Source organism: Cynoglossus semilaevis, chromosome 5, assembly GCF_000523025.1.
Source record: "Cynoglossus semilaevis isolate Cse_v1.0 chromosome 5, Cse_v1.0, whole genome shotgun sequence".
Taxonomy (NCBI): domain Eukaryota; kingdom Metazoa; phylum Chordata; class Actinopteri; order Pleuronectiformes; family Cynoglossidae; genus Cynoglossus; species Cynoglossus semilaevis.
The window spans coordinates 10,656,119-10,683,687 of NC_024311.1; the positions used below are offsets into that span (position 1 = coordinate 10,656,119).

At 41.4% G+C, this 27,569-nt stretch overlaps 1 protein-coding gene across 3 annotated transcripts in view; it reads right to left on the bottom strand.

Annotated features, from left to right (window-relative positions):
* The window catches only part of fto (FTO alpha-ketoglutarate dependent dioxygenase), a 68,305-nt gene that overhangs the window by 30,462 nt on the left and 10,274 nt on the right, over window positions 1–27,569 (bottom strand). For 2 of the 3 annotated variants that reach the window (XM_025055400.1, XM_025055401.1), the window contains exons 2-7: window positions 16,882–16,959; window positions 15,734–16,766; window positions 12,791–12,919; window positions 9,146–9,225; window positions 8,805–8,948; window positions 2,600–2,719 (exon numbers count right to left, since the gene is read on the bottom strand). In XM_025055400.1, the coding sequence (XP_024911168.1) occupies window positions 2,600–2,719; window positions 8,805–8,948; window positions 9,146–9,225; window positions 12,791–12,919; window positions 15,734–16,766; window positions 16,882–16,959 (1,584 nt within the window). Of the gene's footprint in view, window positions 1–2,599; window positions 2,720–4,084; window positions 4,196–8,804; window positions 8,949–9,145; window positions 9,226–12,790; window positions 12,920–15,733; window positions 16,767–16,881; window positions 16,960–27,569 lie in introns of those variants that run through there. The other variant, XM_025055402.1, reaches the window with a different exon arrangement.

A 27,569-nucleotide genomic window follows, 5' to 3' on the forward strand; every position in this document is an offset into this window, starting at 1 on the left:
ACAACAAACTTTACGTAAAGACACATTTGCATTTGTTAGTTTGATATATTTGCCAGATATTGACGTATCTGGCAAAATAAAAAAAATAAAAAAATATAATAACACTTTATCAAAATCCACACTTCCGGCAAATGGAGGGGAAAACAAAATGAGTAAATGTCAAACAGCATCAGCATCAGCACAGGTCAGTCGTCTCCTGCTAAATCACACCGCACTGTCAATTGCCGCCTTGAAAATGTAAAATATATGCAATAAAAGAATGAAGGCAGAACCCACGTAATTTAAATAAGGCAGAGTAATTTAGAGAAATGTGTTTTAATAAAACTACTGAAAAGCTGCAGCTCTCAAAACCTACACCGGGAAAAATCTATAAGGCACATCTATAAAGTGCTTTTCATCAGCGTATCAGAGGTCGATGCATGTATGTAAATATTGCTTGGCAGAGCAATAATGTTGTCTTTCATCACAACAGTGAATCGTTACAGTTACGGCTCACCGCGGTATTATTTTAGCACGGATTCAATACCCATTTCTGCAGAAGACACATAGCGGCTTCGGTGTGATCTGACATAATGTAATTATTGTTCAAGTCAGAAGACAGAGACTGGAGAAGTTGACGCGGCTGCAAACACACAATTAGAGCCATTTAGTATATTAGTAACACTAGATATTTTTTATTTAGAGACATGTAATATTTTAAGACATAAGTATGGTGATAAATAATATTTTTAATTTTTTTTATAAAGAGAAATCTGAAACAGATTTAAAGCACTGTAGTTTATAAACACACGCGCACACACACACACACAGTAGTGATGGTTTGCTCGTCCTTCAGAAGAAATTGAGACGCAGCAGCAGCAGCAGCAGCAGCAGCAGAAAGACTTCACATTTCACTGGTGCCCTTCTCTAAATACAGGTCCAAATCACACACTTCATCTAGGCCCAAAGGTGGAGCTCTCCATGAGTTTAACCCCGTCTACAAACTATCCAACACGCACACACACACACACACAGTAGCGATGGTTTGCTCGTCCTTCAGAAGAAATTGAGACGCAGCAGCAGCAGCAGGAGCAGAAAGACTTTACAATTTCACTGGTGCCCTTCTCTAAATACAGGTCCAAATCACACACTTCATCTAGGCCCAAAGGTGGAGCTCTCCATGAGTTTAACCCCGTCTAAAAACTATCCCACGCGCACACACACACACACAGTAGCGATGGTTTGCTCGTCCTTCAGAAGAAATTGAGACGCAGCAGCAGCAGCAGCAGGAGAAAAACTTCACATTTCACTGGTGCCCTTCTCTAAATACAGGTCCAAATCACACACTTCATCTAGGCCCAAAGGTGGAGCTCTCCATGAGTTTACCCCCGTCTACAAACTATCCACCACGCACACACACACACACAACAGCTCTCTCTCGCTCTGGTGAGAGAGAGAGAGAGCAAGAGAGAGAGAGACTATGAGTAGAGCTGGGCAGTGTCAGCAGCAGCAGTACTGCTCTCCACAGCCCCTGTCTTTATCCACGCCTGAGCATTAGATGTGATTACTGCTCAGCACTCAACACTGACAGAGACAGAGAGCTCCAAGAGACAGAAGGCAAGGGCTGAGAGACATTCAGGCACACACTGAGTGAGAGAGAGGGAGAGGGAGCACATTGGGAGTGAGAAAATAAGCACAGCTCTGTCCGTCCCTCTGCTGTTACTACAATGATACAAGAGTGCCCCCTGCTGCTGCAGCTCTCAGTGTATTGGCTGCACAAACACTCACTGACACACACTTTGAAATCCAGCTTTGAGAAGAGGAAGAGACAATAAGACTAATGCATCTTTGATTATTGTGTGTGCGTGGACAATAAATCACAGTGACTAAGGTGTCTTAATTACACGTCTGACAATACTGAGTGATTCAGTCACATAATGGCAGTGTTTCAGTGTTCCCTCTTTAATAAAACACTTCTTTGAAGCTTCGAACGATCGGTGACACGTCAACCAAGACGCACCAAGGTGTGAAGTTTCAACATCAGAGAGTCACAACCACCTCCTTTTTTATGTGCAGCATTATTGGACAAAAAGTACTTATGACAAATTAGGGGAAAAACATATAATTATATCATGAGTATAATTTAAGATGATCAGGCAGGAGACTACATGACTAGTAACCTGATTTTGTCACCAAAGTATAAACAGCAACAACTTTAATAATATTCTATCCCTCAATGCATTCATCAGTTACCTTATTAATAGATTTGTGTCCATATAACTGCTTATTGATATTATATTATTGTTATATTATTATAAACTGTTAGTGGCATTACATACTATTAACAATAAACAATAAATATGTATTGCTATTATGTATTTTTATTTTATTCTGTAAAAACTAAAAGAGATTCCTCCTATTCCTATTGTATACATTTGTCTTCTAAAATATATTTGTTATAAATAGTAAAAAACACAACAAGTGTTTATCATAAAATTGGGAAATTCTTTTCAAGAACACTGCTAACATATGGTTAAAGCCATATTTGGGCCGCTGTGATCCACACAGGCTCAAACCACACAGTCAGGTTAATGGCACCAAAAAATGAATGTGATTTTACCATTGTCTCCATGAGCCTCCAGTCTTTCTCTAGTTGCTCCATCGGTTTGGTCCACCAGCTGCAGAAGCGGGCGTAGCGTTGGCCCTGAAACCAGTACTGCCGCAGCCACTCGAACTCCACCTGGAAAAGAAGACAGAAATGTTTATTTTAAAAGTGCATTTTTTAAATCACCTTTTAAGGGATTAAATGTCTTTACAAATATAATATTTTTGTAAATTATTTTTATTATTTAGAAAATATTTTAGCCTTTTTTCATATAAAATCGACTGACTGGTTATAATTATTAAAATTAATTAAAAATAATAGCATGTCCTCATGTAGAAAAAAAAGCTTCAGGATCAGCAATAGTGATAAATAATAAAATAAAAAAAACATAATAGATATTAATTAAAAATCCAAAATACTGTTGAAACAATTGCTTTAAATGAATGCTCAAAGGTCAACAAATAATTTCAAAGGAAACTCAGCCATTTTTAATTAGTGTAAAGAACAGAACTGAAATATTCAGAACAAATATTATAATTACAGGTGTGGAAAAATACAGAACAACCGAGAGCAAGACACACACACACACACACACGCACACACACGCACGCATACACACACACACACATACATACACATATATTAGTAAATATAAACAAGTGTCTATTCTCACACACCTTAATGCCAGTGCACCTGAACACTCCACCCCTCTTCACCGCCTTCTACCACACTGTTGCCCCATCCGCAGATGTCAGCCCCAGTTCCTAAACTTGCTCCCCTCTCTCTCCTCTGATAGGGCTGTTTTCTACCCTGCTCTTTTGAAGTGCTTATTTAATCCTCATTAGGATGCTCTCGTAGCCAGGTGTAGCCTGCTAATCTATTTCTAAGTGTGTCTTGGTTTTTCCCGTGCACATTTTGGTGTGTTCTTAGCTGCGTGGGGATCAGTGTGTTTGTGCCCCGGCTTGTATCTGCCTATTCATGTGCGTTGGTGGCTTTGTTAATGTCTGCGCCAGTGCCACTGTGGGTCTGCGTATCAAAGATTTTCCTGAAAATGTAAATGTGTGCTGCGGGGAATTTGCCCTCCCCTAAAGCGGCGTACATGTACGCAGTAGAACATTTAGATGAGGACAACAATATAGATGTCGATACAAAACTGTCACTGTGCATGTGCCACGGGGAGGCCGCTCTTCTTGCATTTCTGTAAACAATGTTCTTTATTGTTCCGGAGCTGAAACCATTAAAGCTTGAATATCCATTTACAAAAAACTGACTAGGAGGTTAAGCAGATTAGTCGACTCCAACGTATCCTAAGGAGTCAGAGACTCATCTGCAACATTAGCCTTTTTGGTGGCACTCTACTTGTGTAACAGAGGTTTCAGGATGAGCCAGTCATTAACTCTCATCTAACCCTGTCTCATACAAATTACACTCATATACAACTAATTTGTTCTGGCTAATGAGTTCAGACCAGTTTCCATCCAGCCTGTAAAAAATACAGACCTCTGGTTCATGTCAATGAGGACGGTCCACTGGTGAAGTGGACGAGCCAGTGCAGAGGTTAAGGTCAAACCACCCAGGATCGCTCAGTACACGGGCCTTCTGTTTGGGTACCTGAGCAGGTGAGAGTACTTTGTGATCAGAGATTATTCAGTTTTGTGGCTTCATAAAACCCAGCGTGCAGCATTTCGGCATCTTAAACTATTCAGAAGCTCTGCAACATAATTACATTTGCCTGGGCCTTGCGGCCACACAGCCCACCTCACTCTGTTTGAGTTCAGAGTTGATTTTTATCCCGAAACCTCTGTGAACTTGCAGTAGCCGTAATAAAGACAGGGTGGAGGTGTGTAAACACTCAGGTCAGTTTCCACATGTTTCCCTTAAGACTGGTCCACAAATAGACATGCATTTAAAAGAATGCGACTGTTCAGTGTCTTTCCAACTGCCGCCCAGACCACACAAAATCAACAATGTGTAAACAACTGCAGCTAGAGCAGACTACAAATATCATCTTTTTTACATCTGCAGACAATGAGAACTATTTTTTGTAACGTAACGTAACATTGTTCACTGTCCTATAACGCTGTCAATGAGAGACATTAAAATACAGTATGTTTACATTGGGGACTATAATATAGAGGAGATGCATGTAGTGACATGGAGTCACAAGTGCAGTTTGATTGGCTGAGCAATAAGATAAGTTTCAATAAGAAAATGCTTTAATAATCCCAGGGACACTCAGTTGTTCAAGCAGCAGGTTTGACACCTGGTTTAATTTTCCATTTAAATAAAGTAAAAGTGCGTTGCAGTTTGTTAAAATTATCACTGTCTGCTTAAAGCATCGTCAGTACTATACTGTTCTAGAAATGTTAATCCTGTTCATCCCACAATTTGGTTTTAAATTTCAGCCCATTGAGTGATTGACGTTTGACACTCCTGTCCAAATCCCATTGTTCTTGTTTCTTTAAGCCCCAGTGTGTAATGTTATCAAGAATAATCACTAGGGGTGATTTTTGAATAAATATCTTTGGCAGAAGTTGCACGCACAACCATCTTGCCATTTGCCTCCAAAGGTCTCTGATCACAGCGGGGATGACAAGCAAGTACTGGGGCATGTCAGGAAGAATACACAGCCAGTGACACTGCTCAGCAGCCTCTCAGTCACTCCATACAACACACCCTTCAAAGAAATGTCATCTTTTATGGTGCCTTCGACACCCTCCAAATCCACTCCCCTTCGATCACAACACCTCAAACACACAACAAAGCCTTTGAGTGCTGATATCGGACGTCCTTTTCTCTGTCTGTCCCTCCTTCCAGCTCTATGATTGTCTGCCTGTCCTTTAGTGAGAAGACGCCAACCTGTGTCCCCCACTTTGAGCTGACATGGCTGCCTGTCCCCCACTGCGCGGGCCAGTTGCAGACACAAAGCAGGGCATCTAAAGCAACCAGGGAGCGCTGGCCAGCGTGGCATTTAGAGTGTGGACGTCCAGCAGTGAGCTACCAAGAGACAAACTCTGACTAAATGCCACCTAGCCAGGCAGGAACATCCAAGGTGAGGGAGAAAGGAACAGTAGGTCGTAGGATTGTTTCTTTTTTGTGAAGAGGAGCAGGAGGTAAGCTTGTGGTTCCCCGCGGCGGTCACTGTCATCTCTCTTGGTGACGGACACACTAACTACTCTTTAGCCCCACATTAGTGTACCGACTGCCCACATGGAGAACTCTGCAGTTGCAGCTAACTATTAACCTTTTTTTTTTTCATTTAATGAGGCACAACGTCACCATATTCCCAGAGCGGGTCGAATCAATTTCCAGGCCAAGGCCCTGAGGTTGGAACTGATGAGAATGGGATCGATACTGCTGTCCTATGTTTACCTTTTCCAGGCCCCTTATCGTCAGCCTGGTACAACTAGCTTCATCTTAACACTGAGGAACGCAGTTTTCTCTATCTATAGTCATGCAATATTGAACAATCTTACATACAACAATAGACACATATCGTTATGAACAATTATATATCCTTCTTAATATCCTTCTCTTCTACATATGTCAAAATCAAGGCCGGCGGGCTGAACGTGGGCTGCCACATCATTCTGTGTGGCCTACATGAGCTTGTGTGTAATATTCTTTCTTAAATTCGAATTCCAATCAAGAAATCGAGCATTTGCTAGTGCAAGTAATGCACATGTAAATGAAAAAATATGTCATGCTGGTTAAAAATAAACTAAATGAAAAAACAATTAAATAAAACAAAATTGTGTTTAAACCAGTGTCTTTCAAACTTGGGGTCTCAACCCAAGTCCTGAAAATGTAGTGCACAAACATTGTGCACTAATCTGGCTGGTTTGTATTTGCACAAATATATGTCAAAATGGGGTCACAGGCCAAAAAAGGTTGGAAACCACTGATTTGTTTGATGTGAATCTTATCTTCAAATATCTATTTTAAGAATAAAATGATGTAACAAATGTTATGGTGAATAAACATTACAACCATGTAATTCATATTGTAATGCTACCAAAATGGGGAGTGCACTTAAAGTGATTTTTTTAATAAATATAACAAAACTGAATATAACGAAGAATATAGTGCTATAGTGTGTTTAAAACGCACAGGCAACAAGAACTTGAGCCCCTGCCACCTGGGAACACGTTCAGGTTTAAGAAACAGGACGCAGCAAGGTCACACACTCTCGCTTTCACACAGTTTACTTTCTGCCAGAACATGTACACAAACCCTGTCCCACCCCTCAATATTTACTGTGGGGGTGCTAGCATCATTAGAAGGGGTCCCTCAGGGCACTCTGTCACACACCCAACTGGGAAGTGACACAGTGGCTTTAAATGAGACAAGACATTTGTGTCTGGGATTAGCATTTCAAAGACAAACATGCACAAACGCCGTGTGGCGATGCTACATAACTAACCCCCACCACCAATACCCCCCACTGTACCACCTATGACAGGAAGTAAGATTACACAAAGACAGAGGACAGGGACACATCTAACAAACAGGTTGGAGTGTCAGGTTTTTTTCTCTCCCACCATCAGCATCTGCTTTAAGTCTACATCCAAGCCCCCTCCTCAAACACGTACTCAGAGAGCAAACACTCTTCTTCATCATCATTACACCTCACACACCCATGTCAACCCTGCACGTGCCCTCCCACTGCACCCCCATAATACAATGTCCATGACACATGAGCTGGTGCTGCCTGGCTGTTTAGCACATTTCAAAGAACGGCCCATAAGGCATTGCTCAGGTCAGACTGCCAGAGCGTTCACTCCTCAGTCGTCCATGTCAAACACAACTTATACAATATGCACCCACCTAGCACCAAAGAATGCCCCCCGTCATAAATAACTCCACTAACTAATACATCATGTAAGTGGGTGTTCTTCTCTCATGGGCAACTCCCAACAAATGGCTGCATCGATCATCACGAGGGCCAGGTAGGGTGGGCTGGAGCCCTTGAGAGCGCTCCCCCTTACTTACATACACACACACCTGCAGTTTTATAAATAGTATCCAGTTTTTCCTAAATACACCTGCCTTGCCCTCCTGGAGGGGTCTATACTGGGTAATCCTGCGGTGCTATGAGGGAACCTAGCAGGTGCTGCTAGTTTAACTAGCGCAGCGCTCCCCTGACACGCACAGCCCTATTGTTTGGCAATGCTGAATAATTAATATTGTCTACAACCTTTAAACAACCTTACGTCAGACTCATCTGTCATGGTGTCCTGCTGAGGGGTCTGGGGCCCTCAGGTTGGCTACGATGCGCACTTGAAGCCCAGGGGTGTAAAGGGGGAGAGGTGAAGTGCTATATTAACTGTTGGCCTGCAGCAGGCTAAACCAGAAGGTTGATGGCTTTACAGACGGCCCTTCACGTTTTTCTTTGTTTGCCCTTACTTCATCCCTCAGTATCCCAAGCCAGCATCACTCATTATTGTGTGTGAAAAGGCTTTAGTGAGGGGAGTGGGGCACGACTCCATCTTTAGATAACATATGGAGAGGCTATTGCCTTACAATTCATCACAAGGCTGGACAAATGAGTACAACCTGGATTCCGTATTAAAGGCACTTCCCTAAGCAGAAATAACAAGGTGGTAGGAAGGTGGGACGTGGCCCTCACCCCCACTCAGGATAGTTAACACGTTCAATCACACCAGCCATCCACAGGGACCAAGGAAAATAAATAGTAGTAGTAATAATATGTTTAGAAATAGAAACACATTTTACAAAATTATATTTCCTTTTTTTCAATTTTATATTCAAGTACTAGTGACCAACATAGATTCCTCTGCTTACTGTCACATGTACGGTATATAAAATAGTCTAATTTACCAAATGTAATTATGTTTTTGCTTATGATTTATTTTATTTATGTGTGATCTCCCCTAACTGGGGTAAACTTCCCAGATTTCTAACCACAGCTGTGTGCACACTAAGCCTGGTTGCGGCGGGCAGGCTGAGTAAAGCCAGATAAAAACGATTATCTGTGGTATGTTGAATTTACTTCATTGTACAGGCATCTGGTTCCCCCACAAGGAAAATTTCAGTTTCAGGAATTTCCAAATTCTGATTCAGGTCTGATGCAAGAATGATGGCACTTCAGTATAAATCAGGTGACTGTCAAGTTTTAACAATCATTTTCACTGCCATGTTTCTGAAAACACACATTCGCAGCAAAATTATGTTCAACACAAGTCAAATCTCTCATTACCTCATTGTGGATCTCCTCACAGTGCTGCAGAGTTGTTGGCAGTAGGGCGAGCAGACTGTACGAGCCCGTCTCTGGGTCGGGGTGCAGGTTTGACAGAGCCTCTTGGCAGCGGGACTGGATGTAAGTCAGGGTTCCACTTGAACACTGACACAAAAGAGGGAGACTTTGTGTTTTACAAGACATTTACTCAGGAGGTGTTGGACAGTAAAACATGTCAACATGTAAAAATATCAGAACTCTCCCACCGGGAACGGCTCTATTATGAGTCTATTGCATTTTTAAAAAATTAAAAAATACTATGTAAACACCAAAAGACGGATCTAACTCTGTTTGTTTCTCACCTCAGCCATTCTGTGTGTAGAACTGAAGCGTGTGTTGTCTCCAGTTAGGACACAGTGCTGATGGGTAGTGTTCAGGTCATCTGGTAAAAGGAAAAGCAAAACAAATCTCTTAATACTGTCAGGAAAAAAAAACACTAAAGCAACATAACTAAAACCAAAACACAAAAAGACACTGACATTAAAATAATATTCACAAAATGTTATATTTTGATCTCTTTATTGTAATTCTTTAAAGGCCAGTAAAAGTAGCCAAAAACTACTCCAAAAACAGATAAGAGCAGAAGGAGAATATAAAAACCAAGACCTTCTCATATTCTCTCTCTCAGACAGATTGCACTACACTGGATAAAATAGTAGGAGGAGAACTGTACTATACTTTTAATTACCAAATAAAACCAGATCTCACTCAATCTGTCAGGATGGAAGTTCCATACCAACAAACATTTGTCCAATATCACAGGGGCTTTACTGAGAGGCCTTACTGCTGTTTCCTGTGTATCCCTCCATGTGTTTCTTTGTGTGTATAGATGTTTCTCAGTACTGCCATTATTTGCCTCATACCAATAATTAATTTAGCCATGACAGAGCTGTCATTCACAGCACATGTGCATATTTACACCCGCCTTGAGCAAGAATACAGCGTCTAATGCCTGTGATTTGAAAGTCAAACAGCCAAATGCTTTGGGAGAAAGATATTATTGTTTGGAAGGAGGAGAAAAAAAAGATGGTGACAAACAAAACAACTTGCCGGTGTTTTCTTCACCCTGATGAGATTGTGAAGGATTAGGTCTCTGGGCAGAATTACTCTGCGTCTTTAAAACTGTTTATATCCAATAACAAATTATCTCCATCAATCTGCTCTTTTCTTGGCGCGTCTGATGCGTCAGTGGGATCAGGAGGGAGTAGAGGCAAACTCGATAACTGTAATAAATATTTATCTTTCTTTCAACCCCTGCGCCTGCTGCCACTTGTCCTCCGTTTCCAGGAAGCAGGCTTTTAAATATATTGGGTCAACTCTTTTCTCCAGTCCCCCTGTGCATTGGGAGCTGGAAATCTGATTATTGAACAGGCCTGGTGTCAAGACTTGCATTGTTCTTTTTTAACCACTGAAATTCCATTTGGGTGGAAATGACAGTGATTCAATTTGCCTTCGGCATCTCAGACATTAGCGGTTCAAAAGGGCCAACTCGCAACAAATGGCGTTGAAAAGTCTTTATTGTGTCTGTGCAAAATAAACCTCTCTAGTAATCTCTTAACACCACGAAACGATTTAGAACTAGTACAATTTTTTCACCATTTACTTTAGTGGTGATAAGTCTGGTGATGAATCCCCTAAAAACGTCTTTAAAGGCATATTTTCCCTTCGATAAGCAAGGATGTGCATTTCCTTGCAAGGAGTTGAGCATTTGTGTTCACACACGCACAAGTGTTGTTCAAATTCAGACAAATGTTCATGCAAATGTTTGTGCATCAAGACAGGTCTTAAATGCAGGTAAACAGACCACGCTGAGGTGGTCCAAGGACTGTGTGAGCTGCTATCATTGTGCAGCAGTTGGCCTCTCAAGGGCGTACTCACCAAGTGGAACATAAATCCCCATTGATCCACGACAGTCTGCTCCCATTAGACTGGCCCGCGCAGCAGCCCATCTTTCTATTGTCATGACTGGCCCGAAACTGACTGTCCTATTGTTAAGTGGTGGAGGAGGGTGGGCTTCAGGGCCTTTACATCAGGTACAGACATTTCTGCACTCACTAGCTCACGGCCAATTTAAGAAACCTCATTGTAAATAACATCCATATTTGTGTTAAAAACAAGCAGGATAGATTGAAACACAGATACTACAAATATGTTTCTGTTATATGTGACAAACTCAGAAGGACATTTACAGACTGCCCTGACTTCTGTCCCAGTCCTTCTGTCTTTACTTTATCCCTGAGTCTCTGCCATTATTCTATGTCACTGTATGGAAGGTTTTTTTTTTTTACCCAGAGGCTGAGCAGTGACTGCTGCTCTACAGCTTGGATGGATGGAGTTGCACGAGAAGTGCTCAATTTCTGTCTTATCAGAGCTAAGATCGAGATCCCATTGCTCTCGGAGCTCTTTAAATACTTTATACATTTGACAAACTCACCGTGGGCTGTCACATGCCCTTTACTCTAAGTGGCCTCCATCTTGCTGCTCTACCAGAAGGGCCTGATTGATGGAGTGCGGCCAAAATGGTCATCCTTTCATGATGACGTTTCACAGCTACACAAGGCCGAGCTAAATCTGTCTGTCATCCTCAGTCTGCGGTGTCTGCCTGTGGCTTTCTCAGGCCGCTCTCCTCTGTTGTCATTTAACGGAAGTAGGTTATGATACCAGTTTGACAATGTCTGGCTCAGCTGACGTTAAACCACATCCAGTTATTACTTTCAAATTTCCTTTCACTGTGAGAGAAAAAAAAAGTTAGGAAACAAAAGGCTAAAGATGGCACGTTGACAAAGATTCTAAATGTGGTGTAACAGCAGGAACATGTGTCACAGCCTGTGCCTGTGTTGTTGGGTTTTTATTATTTGTTATGGAAACTGCTTTTTCAGGGACAGTGATTTGCTCCACTACGACCTACTGATGTTTCTCCAAAGTGATTGCTCCGTCATAATTTTGCTAGTGTCACAGTTCTGATATTGGACAAGAACATTTATCCCCACAAGTAATCTCAACTGAACAATCTTAATTTGGAGCAAATCTCATCCAAACGGTTTTTCAATTTGACCTCTGGATTACATGTCAGCCGTACACTAAAAGATGACGTCTATCCTTTAAGCTGATTTTCTGATTTGCTATTTAGGCAGAAAAGACAAGATAGCAGCTTAATCTCATCACAAAGAAACATTGCGATCATATGTGAACGTAATCAAGATAGATCCTCCATAGATCCATATTTTATTTTAAGGGATCAAAACCGTGATCTTTTAATCCCAGGGTCAAATACTTAAGGAAAAATAATAACATACAAGGAGTTGGGTGAGAGATTATTTATCAGCGACAAGAAAATAATCAAAAATACGATTTGTCAGTGGTTTATCAAAGGCTACTGTATATTGAAGGTGGAGAATGTAAGAATTAAAAATATAGGAATTATTTCAAAATGAACTCGCATTTAGAAAATATGTAGAAACTAAATGGTGCCTCATAAACCAACAGGAGGAGGAGGGTGGAGGTGTCTCATGCAGCCAAACACAGCCAAGCTGTGATTTACACTCCTGTGGCCTGCTGTCTGTCCTCCCTGAAGAGTCATAGTCAGCTGTGGGTCACAGGACTTCAAAAAATAACATTTGGTTTTCCTAACCTCTCTAATGCTCACAATTTCATGGAACCTTAAAGCTCAGTGTTGGGGCCAAGTGCACACAGTGTTCACACACACACACACACACAACTTAGCTCCTGCTGAGAGGATTAGAATCAGAGGGAAGAGCATGACTGAGTGAGTGGAGTGCATCCTGTTGCCACGGGTCGTTGGGACACAGGACAAGAAACACTAAAACACAGGGTAATAAAAATGTTTCTCTTTTTCCAAAGTCAGACACTGTGGCTAAGCTGAGAGAGCAACATGTTCACATGCATGTGTGTGTGTGTGTGTGTGTCCATACACTAAGACTAAGTACCTTTCATGTAATAGCAGTCTCCAGACTCCAGCGGCAGCATCAGACCAGGTGTGTGGATGTCCCAGGCGACCTTCAGTCCAACCCTCCAGCAGGTCTTCTGACTGCTGCTGCTGCCCTCACCACTGTCACCTGTCAGTAACGATCAACGTAAACTCACCGTAACATTTACATTTTACATTCAACTCAACATACGGAGCCATTACAGATTTATCCATACACACTTTCCGCGGGGCAAAAATGATCACACATTTATATATGTGTGTATTTTTTATCATCATATTTTATACTGAATCAGCTTAAGTTTGGCCGAGACAATCCAGTATGTTCTTGGGCCCAGTGGATTAAACAGATGATTTCCATTTTTAACAGCAGGAAATGTTATAATTAAATCCATACACACCCAAACAATGGATGTAAAGTACCTTTCCAGGAAGTACAAATCACTTAAAAGCTGAACAGGAGAGATGTGTGTTGCTGCGAGCTTATTGGCTGTTAGCACAGGAGCTTTATGCTATCATTATGCCATGCAAGAGGAAATAGTTGGATAAAAGCCCCTGATGGTGTTTAGCGTGTTATTAGACAGCAGATATCCAATGATTCTTCTGTTTCTGCAGCCATTCACTGTAACCACCTCCCCTGTTCTTCCCTCTGCCTCTCCATTCTTACATGCCACACTACGAAAACGAGATTTGGCTTGGCTGGCCAACACCCTTTAGCAAAATCAATACTAAAGTCTTTTTGGGCCTCTCTACCCCACAGTTGCCTTTTCCTTTGCTCAGCACGGATAAATAGTAACTTAATTTCCAGCCATTGTGCTGTGAGAGCCAGCTAATGACAGCACTCCCAAAGGCTTCAGGAATAGAGGAAAGATCATCCTTCGTCCTGAAAAACACTCAGTTGTGGCAGATTCCTTTAGTTCGGGCCAGCAGAAAAAAACACTCAGTTTATAGACCTTTTCTGGCTAAAACACAAAAGAAATTCCTCTTGGGTGTAGTGCTTAACATGAATTTAAGATACCTGATTTAGTTTGTTTCTTTCTTCTCTGAAAGTGCAACATTACGCAAGGAAAGCATTTCATTAGCTGCTTCTGGGAGCCCTTTAGAGTCAGCGACTGGAATATATCTCTCTGGCACTCCACTCAGACTTTCCTCTCTAAAGTCTGGAGCTGTGGGGTCACTCAGAACTGGAAAAGACACAGCTGCTAAAGCACAACAAGATGTTTCAGCATGGTGTTTGAAGCTCGTGTTAACACAGGGTCAGAGTTGAAATGGCTTAGAACAAATCATGGCAGCAGACCTCCAGAGCAGGTGTTTCTGGTTAAGAAAACTCCAATGAAGAAAGTGCAGCTGTAAAACGTGTCGGGTTGTCAGAGCAGTTGGCACTACACCTGTTTGATCATGTAAAATTTAATTTGCACAACGCACATGCAGACTGCGCAGAGGGCTTTCACTTTAACAAGTATTGTCTACGTGCCGCAGCAAGGACGTAAGCAGCGGAAAGAAAACTGCAGTGGGTCAGCAACGACAAATCAAATTGTCAGTGACTAACGAACCATGAAACCTTAAGCTCTTTATTTGAAGAAAATAAAAGCTTTTATCATTTAAGCATGTTCTGTTTTTTACTTTAACAGTAGGCTGATTCAGATTTTTTGGTACGACTTTTCATTAAAGATTTTTACAGATTTAGTTCATTTGACAAAAAGTGTTCTTCACAAAATATGTGTATATATATACTGTATCTATGTATAACATGTAATTATGAAACATTTGCCATCAACTGCTGGTTTCAGTTTAACAACTCAAAATAAGGTGCTTGGTGATTAGAATAAGGTACATAATGAAAATCGGTTCCTGTGTACGCAGTGTTCATGTTGACATCTTGATTAGAATAAGGTACATAATGAAAATCAGTTCCTGTGTACGCAGTGTTCATGTCTGCATCTTTCTTTCATTTTCTTAAAAGGTGAGATAAAAGAAAAGCAAATAATGGTCAGTAAAAAAATCTGGTGGAAATCTCTTCTATAACCCAGATTTTTTACAAATAAAAAAACTGTTTTGGAATTGGAAAATACTGTTACAATGGGTATTTTGTTATTGCCTTAATAAAGCTGGGTTTGATTAGTCTTCTAAGATGTAATAGATTACATATCATTCTATAAACTACTACATTGTACTTAATAGTTACTTTAGAGATGAATGTCTTATGTTTTATGGTTATTGGTTTCACATAAAAACAACCTCAATCATACAACTGTATGAGTAAGGTGTGAATGACAACACCTTGATCAAAACGTATATTTTCGTACGGAACAATATTCCTTCGTTTAGCTTCCATGCTCATAGTCTAGAAAGCAAACTTTTATTCCTCTCTCTGATATTCTCTATCAGCTCCATCAACAGAAACGATCAGCCCCTGACGCACACTCCATAATTAGGAGACATCGCATTATCCATACAGTGTAGTCAAGAACACTTTTCAAAGCAGGCCTCATTATTCCATATCAGATAATTGCACATTGATTATTTCTTGGGGAAATGATTTAGATGAGATGCAGCGTGTGCGATAAGGGCTGTTTGTTAGACTGCACCATTGAGCGTGTGTTAAGAGCTCAGATCCAAATGTCTGTGATCTCCCAACGCACGGGCTGCGATAAGGCTGTCAGCAGCAATCCGGTGATGACATTTGATAATGCCCTGACACTATCTCACAGATGAATCTGATGGACGCCTCACCGGAGGCCATGTCTACAGCTGCTACAGCAACGCTGCAGGGACGTGATGCACAAGGTTAGCTGCATCTGATCCACTAAAATTAATGAGGGTAACTGAAGTCAAAGAGAGAAAACAAGTCACAGACTTGTATATTATACTGAGTGAGTGCACATAGCAGGTGTTAAATAAAAAGATACACTTGTTCATGAGATGCTTTTAAGGGTGACCTTACCTTTGTCGTCATTACAGCTATAGCTATAAACAGCCACGGGCGAATGAGTGATCAGGTTTTCATCATGGTGCCATCCCACTGCCATTTTCCCCATACCATAATATGGCTCCTCTTTCAGTTGGCTCATAGCTGTCGGGTCCATGTAGTTGAGTAGGGTGACATTGAACTTGACCACACCCGTGCATACCTGCGGTGGACTGGGCTGGGAACAGCCCTGCACATTTCCCGTATCATCTTTGTCATCAATGTGGTCACCTGTCAGGCTGCCGCACTGTAGCTGGACCCCAGGAGGTTTCCCATGAGCCCCCAGTGCCACAGTTTCAGTCTCTGTGCTGCTGACTGGCTTAGACGTCCAGCCAGGACACTTCCCTTCACTCTGACCTAAAATAGCACCTTCACTTGGTTTGACCTGGGAGCACTCTCCCTCTTCACTGCTGTGTTTGGACTCCGTCTCCCAGTCTCCTTCCTGAGAAGAGCCAGGACAACCTTCTTCACTGTGTTTGGAATCAATGTCCCACTCCTCGCTGTGCTTGGACTCAGTGTCCCCCTCCTCACTTTTTCTGGACTCCGAATCACCTCCTTCACTGTTTTTTGAGTCTTCACTGTGTTTGGACTCTGTGTCCCCCTCTTTACCCTGTCTGGTCTCTACCTCCACCTTCACGCACTGAGTTAACCTGTCCCCTTCCTCTAGTCCAGACACATCAGAGCAGAAAAAGGTATTCAGCTCCCACAATGCCCTGCAAGCAGCTCTTAAGTCGGGGTCACAACAGTTGACACCTTTAACCGCTGAGTCCTCACTGTGCCAGGGGATGGCAAAGAGCCTGGTGTCCAGGTAACGGTAAGTGTGGCCTGGCTCACCCAGCAGAACACGTGACACGGCGGTGAATACATCTCGGTCTCGAACACGGACAAGGTCCCTCAGGAGACAGCCCTTATTTCTCAGAGTGAGCAGCGCTGCCTGCACCTGGTCATGGAGCTCAGCAGGCAGCGAGCAGGATCTCCTCAGTACAAGGCCAGAGTAACTAGAGTCCCACTGGGGAACATAAACATTTTTATAATGATGTTGCTGACAAAAGCAATATAAATCTTGCAAAGCAAAAAAAAAAGGCACCATAAACATTGCATTATTTGAACTACAGTAAACCCACCAGTTGCTGAAAGCCTCGGTCTGAAGGTCCTAAAAACGGGATCTTCTGGTCTCCCAATTCCTGCAGTAACTTCCGCCTCTGTGGAACAGATCACAGTCAATCAGGCTGATACATGTGGGCAGCAGCAGCAGAAACACATTGAATTTATCTCCCCTGTAATTGTTACAGACTCACTTTGATGTATACTAAACATTGTCCTTTGTTCAATATTTTGTGCAAGGTGAGAGGTTACGCCAGGAAAATATATAATTTGGTAATAACCACGAAGGAGCAGGGACCTTAAACATCTAAAACAAATGACCTTCAAGTTCTTAAAAAAAATCTACTCAAACCCAGATGGTGTTTTATGTATCCAGATGAGCTGCCACTTCAAAAAATATTATCCCACTTGCTCTGAATTGGCCCACACATAGTCACACGACAGCCACAGCAGTCAACATCTTTTGCAGACCTTTGCAGAGCATATTAAAAAGAAAACATACAGCAAACAAAAACACAGTAACAACAGAATCATAATAAATGACCAACCATCTCAATCAATTCAATGAATCCAAAGATAGTACTATCAAGAGGCCTCATAAACTGTGACTTTTACTGGCATTTCATCATTTTTGCCAAGACTGTCGAGGGGGTCCCTCACAACCTTGTAAACGTTGGCCTAAGCTCCTTCAATAAGAGCAGTTATTCTGGTGGAGCGATCCTTTCATAGAGCCACATTCCTTTCTTAGCTATAAATCTGATGGCAACTAACATTAATATATATATATTTATATTATTTTACTTTATTTTTTTCCACACAACTTCCTGTGTGAAGTTTTATGAATGAACATGCATGATCACACTGGTACAGTTTACACACACACACACAATGTTAAAGTTAAAGAAATCCAATACTGTGTATTGAGACATTTACAACAAATTCTCACATTTCCTAATAGGGCCTCAAACCTCATCTGGCATACCACATGTTACATGAGAACCAGCTGCCAAAATGTGACTCTGACTCTCAGGGTTAAATAAAATGTTGTGGTAATAAGACTGGCATGCAGATAGGACCGATAATACAGCGATGTTTGGCAATTTTAATGTTGAAGATGCAGCCAAATTTCATATCTACACCTTGTCCCTATGGTGTTTGACTAAGAGACCCTCTACAGCCGTCTACAAGACAATCCGGTAAATGAAGGGCAGAAGTAGAAGCTGAATATATAGATGAAAGAATATAAACAGATGTCTGTCCTGACTCAAAAGACAACTGGATCAAAAGAGTCAAAAGCATGGGCGTCAAAAACAAGACAGAGAAAAACAAATCCAAATAATGTAAGAAACAGAAATGGGAGGGAAGCAGATCTGAGACAGATGGGTAGATTTACCTTTAGGGTTGAATCTTTACCTTAGGCTAAACAACACAACACCTGCTGGAAGTTGTCTTAAAGGATGCACATGAGTGTACAAGCCTTCCAAGTTTTTCTAAACCCAAAAAAAGGAAGACAAAACAAACAAACTTGCAGACAGTTGGATTCCAAAAAACAAAACAACATACACTATTCATGACCAGGCTGCAGTCAAAGGCTGTTGGAAGAAATTGACAACCTGACACACATTCATTGGTGTCAAATTTGAAGTTATGACAGAAGCTCAAGATATCAAGGTAAGGCTCTGGGCTGTGGTTGAGTGTGTATCAGTGTGTGTCTGTGTGTGTGTGTGTGTGCATGTGATGCTGTGAGTCTATGTCATGGCATTCACCAGCTGTGTACTAAGTAAGAGATCATTACAGTCAGTTTTATTCAGACATTGTAGGGCATGATAAACACACACTACACTATAGTGTATAGAGTGTGTAGAAGCGTGAGGTGCTAACGCACACAAATACACACACGGACACATTTCCTGAAAACGCACAGCAAAGGTAGTGAGCATGATGCCTCAACCTCAAATGCACACAACCAGGGCTGTCACACACTTGTCAAATACATCAAGCTTCTCAGAAATTCCACAGAAAAAAAGGAAAGACATGAAGTTACCGTAGCCCTCTGAAGCAGATGGACTCTGAGTATCAGAGAAACACCGTGTCTGCCTCACTGTCTCTGTGTCTGGGCCAGATTCGAGAAGGAAATCCAAAAAAAAAAAAAAAAAAAGGCACCACATTTAAACTCAGATCCAAGAAATAAGATTACCAATCCCATAATAATGCAGATACTCCACAGTGGCCGTGCCAGCTGTCTGTGCTGAGTGATATATCTGATGTTTCTATTTTTCTTTTTTTTTTTTTTTTGAATCTCTCTCCGTCCTCCTTGATGGGATTATGCCCTCAGCCGGACTGTTTATCACAGGAAAATATATTAGGTATAATGGAACTCAATTGGTTTGCTTTGATCTGGGCCTAACAACAGATATCAAACACTGTAGCATATATTTATTCATTTCCTCCACATTTTCTCCATCTGTGAGTCTTCAACAGGGACTCTCTTTAAAGTGCTTTTGAAGTAGATTAATGTCCAGTCCTGTGGAATCTAGGATTAGAAACATAGCAAGATAACCGAGCTGCTGCAGGGTAGAAAGTATTTTAGTCCAGCGGATGTCCCTGTGGTTGTACATATGTATCACAGTGGGCTTGTTCACAGCACAGATAAAAGCTAGGATGCAGAATAAATCCTGGAGAGGACTGGTCAGTAAATTTGTCTCTCTATCAAATGACACTGAAGTCCTTTCATCTCTATTCTGTCACAGTTTTAGTGCTTCACCTCTTGGTCCTACATTTCAATATGTTTTCCATTGTCCACAATTGGTTACAGGACGTTGACCATGATTTAGTCCAAGTGATAAACCCAAATGTTGAGAACTCTTGTATTATTAATACACAGAAAGTCTTGGATCTCAAACCTCTCCACTCCACTAAAATGAGAAAGCTCAGTATCAGAGCAAAAAACAAACCATTGGTACTTGTGTGACACCCATGTCAGAACTGCTCATGGTCGGCAAAAGTGATGTTGAATCAACAATTTTGACAAGAAAACGCCCAATTCAAACAGGCGCGCCAACCTTGGACATCAAAGGCACTTCCTCCCTGCTCTATTTGGCGGTGGGTCATTGAATGTAGGACGTTTGTGTGAAGCGACAGATGTTTGCTGAGAGGACTGAGGGATGCCCACATCGTCAGAACTACTTTTTATTTAGATAGATGTACTTTATTGATCCCAGACTGGGAAATTAGAGAAATTTGAATTTACAGTATGTATAAACTTGGGAAATACTCAAATGAAGGAATCACATGAACTAATACATGAAAAAACATGGGATCAAATCAAACTGTGGACCCAAACCAGATGATGGATTTGGACCATCAACCTCATTCTTGGACTACGTCTCTCACTTGAACTGAAGTGAGACTACACAGCACCCAGGTGTCACCTTACACAAATACTTACACAAACACACACACAGGAAGTTTCCACTTTTTATAGCACACACACACGTATCATACATCTCTCTACTAAAAAAAAATAGAAGACCATCATCCCCAGCAGCACTTTATACCAATTGTAATTCCTAATCTGATGCCACAGGTGGACATAAACACTGGCAAAATATAATTATTCCTCAATTCAACGTTTTATTTCCAAGAACTTGTTGCATTCATTTATAAAATCTAGAAGTTGTGAATCGGTGAGACGGCTCACTGGCCAGATGAGTAAATGGCTCACTGGAATGTGTGGGAATTGGCCAAAGAGCAAGTCTGTCAGTAATGTGTAAACCCACGTCTGCACACCTCTGCTCCTGACCATTCCATGAATATAAATGGGACTGAGAGAGGGAAGAGTCCAGATCTGTTTCCACAGGTGAAGAGTCCATATGGGCTCACGCAAAGCAGTTAGAAAATATAGATATTTACAAAAGTGATACTGAAGGAAGTACAAAAAAAAAGACATACTGTAACAACGACAATCCTCAAACTTTTACAAAAGTTTACAGCTGCTTTCTGAAGTAGCTATAAAAGTCCACTAATAGAAAACAATAGTATTTTTAAAAATGTAGAAAGTAAACAATATAAAAAATAATATATATTTGTAGGCTACATCAAAGATGTGTGTGTGATTGACAGATGAACTAACAATAAGAGTTGAAACAGTGAATTTAATGTGAAAATCACAATTTCCCTGTTAATGGGACTGAAATTTACAAAATGGATAATAAACCATAAATCAAATAAAACAACTATAAAGTAAAAGGTATAGCTTATTTTTACTAATGCTACAGAAACTAGTAGAAATGCTTCAATTCACTGTTATCCCTTTACTGCACTTCAACCATAATTCTTATTGTGTACTGAAACAATATCTACAGGAACAACCCAAGATGAATAGTCGTCCATTACCCACTTTGTATCCTTCATATTACTGAAGTGAACAGCGTGTATAAATCGACAGACATGTTCAGCATGTGCTCGGGGAGGCTGAGGGAGGGGTGGGGTCTACATGTAGGATGATGACGAATGGCAGGTAAACGGCCCAGTCTGTGCCGTTAATTTCACCCTGTGTCTGGAGGTCGGAAGACGACATCATTAATATCACCAGATTTTCATCCATCTACCTGAACATGAGGCTCAACATTTGAAGGCCTGGTGCTGGGCAGACCTTCCACGACCTGTTCATAACACTGATCTAAGCACATTAACAGAGCTGTGGGGGAGCTCTGCTGGTCATTAATTAATTTCACTCTCTCTCACACACACACACACACACATGCCCTTTCATGTTTATTGGGGTCTAGTCACATATGAAAAATGTCACGTTACTAAAATAAGGTAAACTTAACACACAACTAGGTAGAACATCAAAGGACCCCAAAAAATTCTCATTTTAAATATAAAATGAGAACAAAGACCATATTTTCACTCTTTTCACTGACAAATGATACAGTATTCATAAACAGAGGGAGGTCAGCTAACACACCTAACATGATTCTGATTACTTATTACTTGTGCATTCGACACAAAGAATTTACACATGCAGTTTTACAATTGCAATTATTGCTAGTGTTTTCCTTATAAGAGATGAAGAGAGGAATCTCCTTTAAAATTTGCCAGATCAGCCAGTCCAATAAAGTTCTGCAGCAGGAAGCTTCACTTTACTGGTTTTCATTACATTTTTTTAGAAAGTGTGACGTTTGTGGGAAAAGGATTTGATTTGGGTATTTTTTAACTCTGCTTACAGTCATTTCAGGGAACATGATACAGCGTCAGTATGATATTTCCTGAAAAAGTCAGAGTCTTCATCTGTCTTTGGAACTCTCTCACTCTCCGTAACTGACAGGTTCACTAGAACAATCATTCAAAAGTATTTACAAATGCACAGAGCCAAACACAGACAGGTCAGCACATGGTCAATCTAAGAGCTTTTCTCTGTGTGTGTGGTGTCAGGTTCTATTTCACATGACTCTACACCTAAAAAGGTAAAGGAAAGAATGTTTCTGTGACCTTTGGCAAATGTCAAATCTGGACAGGAGAAGAGAGGGGAGATCTGTCGATGCATGCCTTACATAACCTTTTTATTTAACCCAGAGAGCCGGGCTGCAAAGGCTTTTTATCAGAAACAGGCTAGCTGCCTCACACTCACATACCTACACAATTTAACAACAGGAGCCACAGACTATATCTAAGTCTACCTGCCGGACTAAAACTTTCTCTGTACTTTGCTAAAGCAGCTGGAGTTTCAACATTTTGCTCAAAGGAGCTTAACACCTCAACAGCAGGATTCAAACCAGTAGCCCTAACCCTCTCTGGAGACAGTGTTCAGTTAGTATGAAAAATCAAGCACAAGCAAAACTTAGACGGCCAGATGCCACTTTGTCTTAATTGTATTTTTTGCCGCCAAGGCACATTGTTTCTATTAAGATTATGTCGATCAAGAAAAGCTTTTAACTTTTTATTTTCATTCAGGGTACAGCATGCTTTCACGAGGTCAGCTGTTTTCAATGTGGAATGGTGGGTTTTTAATGCAGGAGCGCTCCCTTGGTATTTCCACTGAGACTGGTTGAGTGAGGAGTAAGAAAATGAAGAGAAGACAGGGTGGAAACTTTGACTGAAGTTTGAAAGTGATTCGCAGATTTTGGCAGGTTATTCTGGACATGGAGTTGATTCAACGAGGTTGCTATCTCGAGGTGCAGTCAAGGAGAAGTCAATGCTTTAGAAATACACCTCAATTCTCCACTGGCCCCTTCCTCACTCAATCTAGCCCACACCTTTTCTGTCCTTCCAAGAAATCAATATGGTTGTGCAAAGTGCTGCCTGGCCCATGGGGAGGGCAGGGCGGATGCAGGAACTAGATGCTGGGCTTACAGGAAGCACAAGAGTCATCCTCTACAACTGTTTCACAGGCTGTGTCAAGGACAGACCTGAGGACCTGTTCTAAATGATCCAATCACAGAGGAGAGGAAGTAATATCAAGTCTGTACCGGTTCTTATAGACTGAAGAAAATCCAACATATCCTCCCTCTGTCAACAGCAGTGTCCCTCATTTCCATACAGAAGGCTTGGGGAAAAAGACTGAACGTGACGTGAAGGAAGTGAACAAGGAGGATTTCAGTCCTGCCGTGTGTCTTTTAATGTGACTGACTGATCACAGTGGAAGTGGCTTGTGTCTCTAATCCAGTACTAGTGTTAGACAGCACAAAGTCTCCGCTCTGTGTACCACAGCACGGGCTGATCAAACCCATCATGTGACAAGCAACCCCTTCAAATGATGATTTCCCAGCTCTGTGTCCTTTTGGCTGCACGTTAGATCGTCTTGTGACACCACTGAGTCTGGTACTTCATCTGGGATAAGGATGACGTGCAATCTGACCTGAAGGGTTGCTAGCCAAGGGTAAACGACGGGCCAAAACAGGGAAATATGCCAAATGGGCTGACAGCTGTGACAATTATCATGTGGTTTATTATAACCTTATGCTAAACATAGGATTTGATACTTAACAAAACACTGTCAAAACGTTCTCCTATGAGCCAGGGTGTATTTTATATTCACTGCTGCAGAAAATGAGCTGTTGGCGAGAATAAAAAAAAAAAAAATAGAAAACTTAAAAATAAAATCTGTTACTATCAGTTCTTTATGTTTTCTAGCTGTGAAAATCCAGGATGATATTTTACTTTTTCTGAATTTAGCATTTTTTTTAATCTACTGACAACTGAAACAATATCTTGAAAACTTGGTAAATATTTTATTAAGTCACAATGGAGTGTTTTAATATAATGGTATTAGGAAAATCGGTCTTAAAAAAACATATGAAACAGATGCAGACTGGAAATCTAGGACAGGTCATTTTTTTCCACGTTGTCTTTGACCTGGATAAACTGGCATTATAATGTATCATCAGATTAAAATTAAATTAAGGTCTGAATATTAAGTGTAGCTGTTTCCCGTCACTGTCTGTTGTCTTATTTGAATCCGGTGCAGACACACTTGCAATAATGGCATTAGCCAAATCCTGATGTGCAGGAGACAGCATATGTCTTGCTGAAAAAAAGACACCTCATTTCTTTATTTATTTTCCCTTCACTTATTCTGAACAAAGGAAAATATTCCACCAGTGATTGAATGGCTTAATCCTCTTTTCCCTTTACCAGTAGCTCGAATGGTGACAGATTAACATCCTGGAGGTTTACAAACCCAACCACTTGAAAATGTAATTGCTGGCACCACACCACATGCATGTGTTTAAGTTGAGGGTTAATATTAAAGCTCAGGATACACACACGTCTGAAGGAAAGGGGAAGTGGCCGAGGCCAAGTCACTTAAACCTGGGCGAGACTGACCAATCTGGCATGTTACCTAGGACTCAGGAGCTGTCCCAAATGCTTGCAAGGTACCATAGTTACTGTTCACTTCTGCTAATTATTACAGCCAATCAGATGGGTTAACGGGGCGCAGCCTTGCCGGACCATGTTCTGGGGCATTTAACAGCTGGCAGGAATGGAGGTGAATGCATTACACACTGTCCTCATCCAATAAAAATAAAACACCCTGACATCTGAGGTGTACTTAGCACATACTGTAGCGGAGGGAGTAAGCCGGGCAGGAGAGGAGAAAGGAACCAAAGGGAGGGGCGAAGGGGAAAGAGCGACTGATAGCACAATGTCCAAGTGCCATCTAGTGACAACTTCTCAGCTTCTTTGCTCCACGTGGTGCCATATCATTATGTATGGACAGAAAAAGCCAGCGTTGGAATCAAGCTGTTCCGTTTTGTTTGTTTTTTTAATCTGAAGTACAAATAATTCCAATGAACGTTCTAATACATAACCTCAAAGAACGCACTTGTGCAGAAATATTTTAACAGTGTTTTTGAAACATTTCCATCTGATTTCAAACATCCTGACCAACCTTCCTGACGTGACCCCAATGTTTCTTCAGCTGTGGGAGCAACACCAGAACGGTGTACCGTAAGGCTGATGGCCCTGGGATCCTAGGTCCCCTCCCCTCATTAGCCCAGGTATAAATCACTCTCATTGGTGCCCAGAGGTGAGAAGGATGAGAGTCGAGGTGAGCGTGAAATAATGCTTATGTCACGGAGGGTCAGCCCTCCATTATGGCCGTTTCAAAAACTATTAATCTTGCTTGTAGTCAGTGGCCTAGAAATAATTACTTCATCTAACCCATGTAATACAGCATGACCAGCAGTAGAGCTTGGTCAATTTAAGGCTGGGGAGGCAGCATGAGAGCTGTGCTGAAAGACCTAAGGGGAGGGGTGAAAGGTGGAGGAAACACGAGAGGAGGGGGGCATAAATTACCAGGGCCTGTCTCCTGCTACTTGGTGACTGATGCCCTGGTTCATCTGTGACCTTTCACACTCTTTACACTGATTTAGATAAACACCCACGTGCACACTGAGATCATACTGTATATACAAGCATGTCATTGAATGATTAAATACACTGACAGACATGTTGAGAGTGGAGCACATTAATCACATTATTCAAAACAAAAGCACCTTCACACTCATGACGGATAACGCAGAATCAAATATCATAGTTAGTATAACACGTTAGTTCTTAAACTTTTTTGGTCATTCAATCAAGTAGGGGTTTTCAAGCCCCACCTTCCTCTGTCACCCTGATACAAATCATGAAAAATTCAAATTTATTGAACTAACACCAAGTAACATCATATTTTATAATGAATCGAAATTAATAACAGCAAATAACACAAAATTCAAAAATTCTTCCCGTTTGTCTGTGCCCCTCCAGTGGGGCCGGCCCCCCACTGAGAAGCACTGCTATAATAGATTCTACCAACCAAAACAAGCCCCCGAATTGCAAATTAAAAAGCTACACCATTTTTTTTTCCTTGAGCATATACAACAATCATATATGAAAATATAAAAAAAGTAAATACACCATTAATTATGACTGGAAATCCATTGCCTACAAACCCTGTAGACTGTGTATAATGTGTCTATACTATGTCTCTACTGCACAACAGGCCTCCCATAAAAGCTACACCACATAAAAAAAACAATCATCTGTTTCAACAGCAGAGGGATTCACACCCCAACCCACTTCATGGGCGATACAAACACAACAAAAACAGCTATTGTAAAGACCCACACTGTGGGTAAACACAGGAGTGAAAGCAAACTCAACCTTCATGAGCGTCACAGGAAGTATGTATCGAATGACACAAATAAATGCAGCCCTCCAGTGGCTGTCACAGCTGGCATTGCAGGTGCAAATTTAATTAGTCAAGGTGAAGTCTCCCTTGTTGTCTGCGAAAGGGGGGTCCTCACCATGCACGACTGTAAACACGCACTGTATCCTAATCAGGTGTCACCACAGTGTTTGATCAGCCTGCAAAAACTTGTCACAAATCCCCAGCAGAGAGTGGGCCGAACTGGAGAACAAAGGGAAGAAGCTGTCATGAGAGAACAGGGTGGTGGTGCTGCTGCTGGTGATGGCAGCAGTGGTGGATGAAGAGAGTTTGCCCATTAGCAGTTTCTGTCGCCCATCTCTCTCCTACTCCCTTGAACACCTCTCCTTCGCCACTACCCTTTCTTCCTCAGTGTGGCTACCTTCAGTTTACTCCCGACTGCATTCAACCGCAGCTCTTAGCAGGAAAAACAACCTCAGCCTAAAGCCTGCCTTACACCATCCACAATGCATTTGAAAACAAATCCTTCATGGTTTGAACCACATTTTAAAACAAAAACGTACACAGGAGCTAGCTCTGTTTATTTTCGTTTTTATCAAGTCCTGCGCTAAGAAGCTTGGTTCTCTGGAATAGCAGCAGAACTACAGTAGGAGGCCGTATTGCACAGGGTGCATTGAATAAGTGCAGTTGAATGTGCAACATGAGATACTGTTTACCTCTCTGTTTGCCTGATATGGAATGTATTAGCCGGTTGAAGCTCAAAGGAAACACGTTGGAGTGACAAGACCAAATCTCCTTTGTGACTACGGTGGAGACTGAGATTACAGACTAACAAAGAGCAGATATGTGGAGAAATATTTTAAACCCAAACATTGATACATAAATTAATTAAAGGACAAAAAATAAGTGGAGAATTAAACTTGCAACATCTGTCAGCGACTTAGCTCACCAACATAATACCAGTGTTAGAACATTTATACCCTTGAAGTTAAGGATCCTCTCTTTAATTGACAGTCAAGGAAAACTGGCTGCGGCAGCATCCTGCTGAGA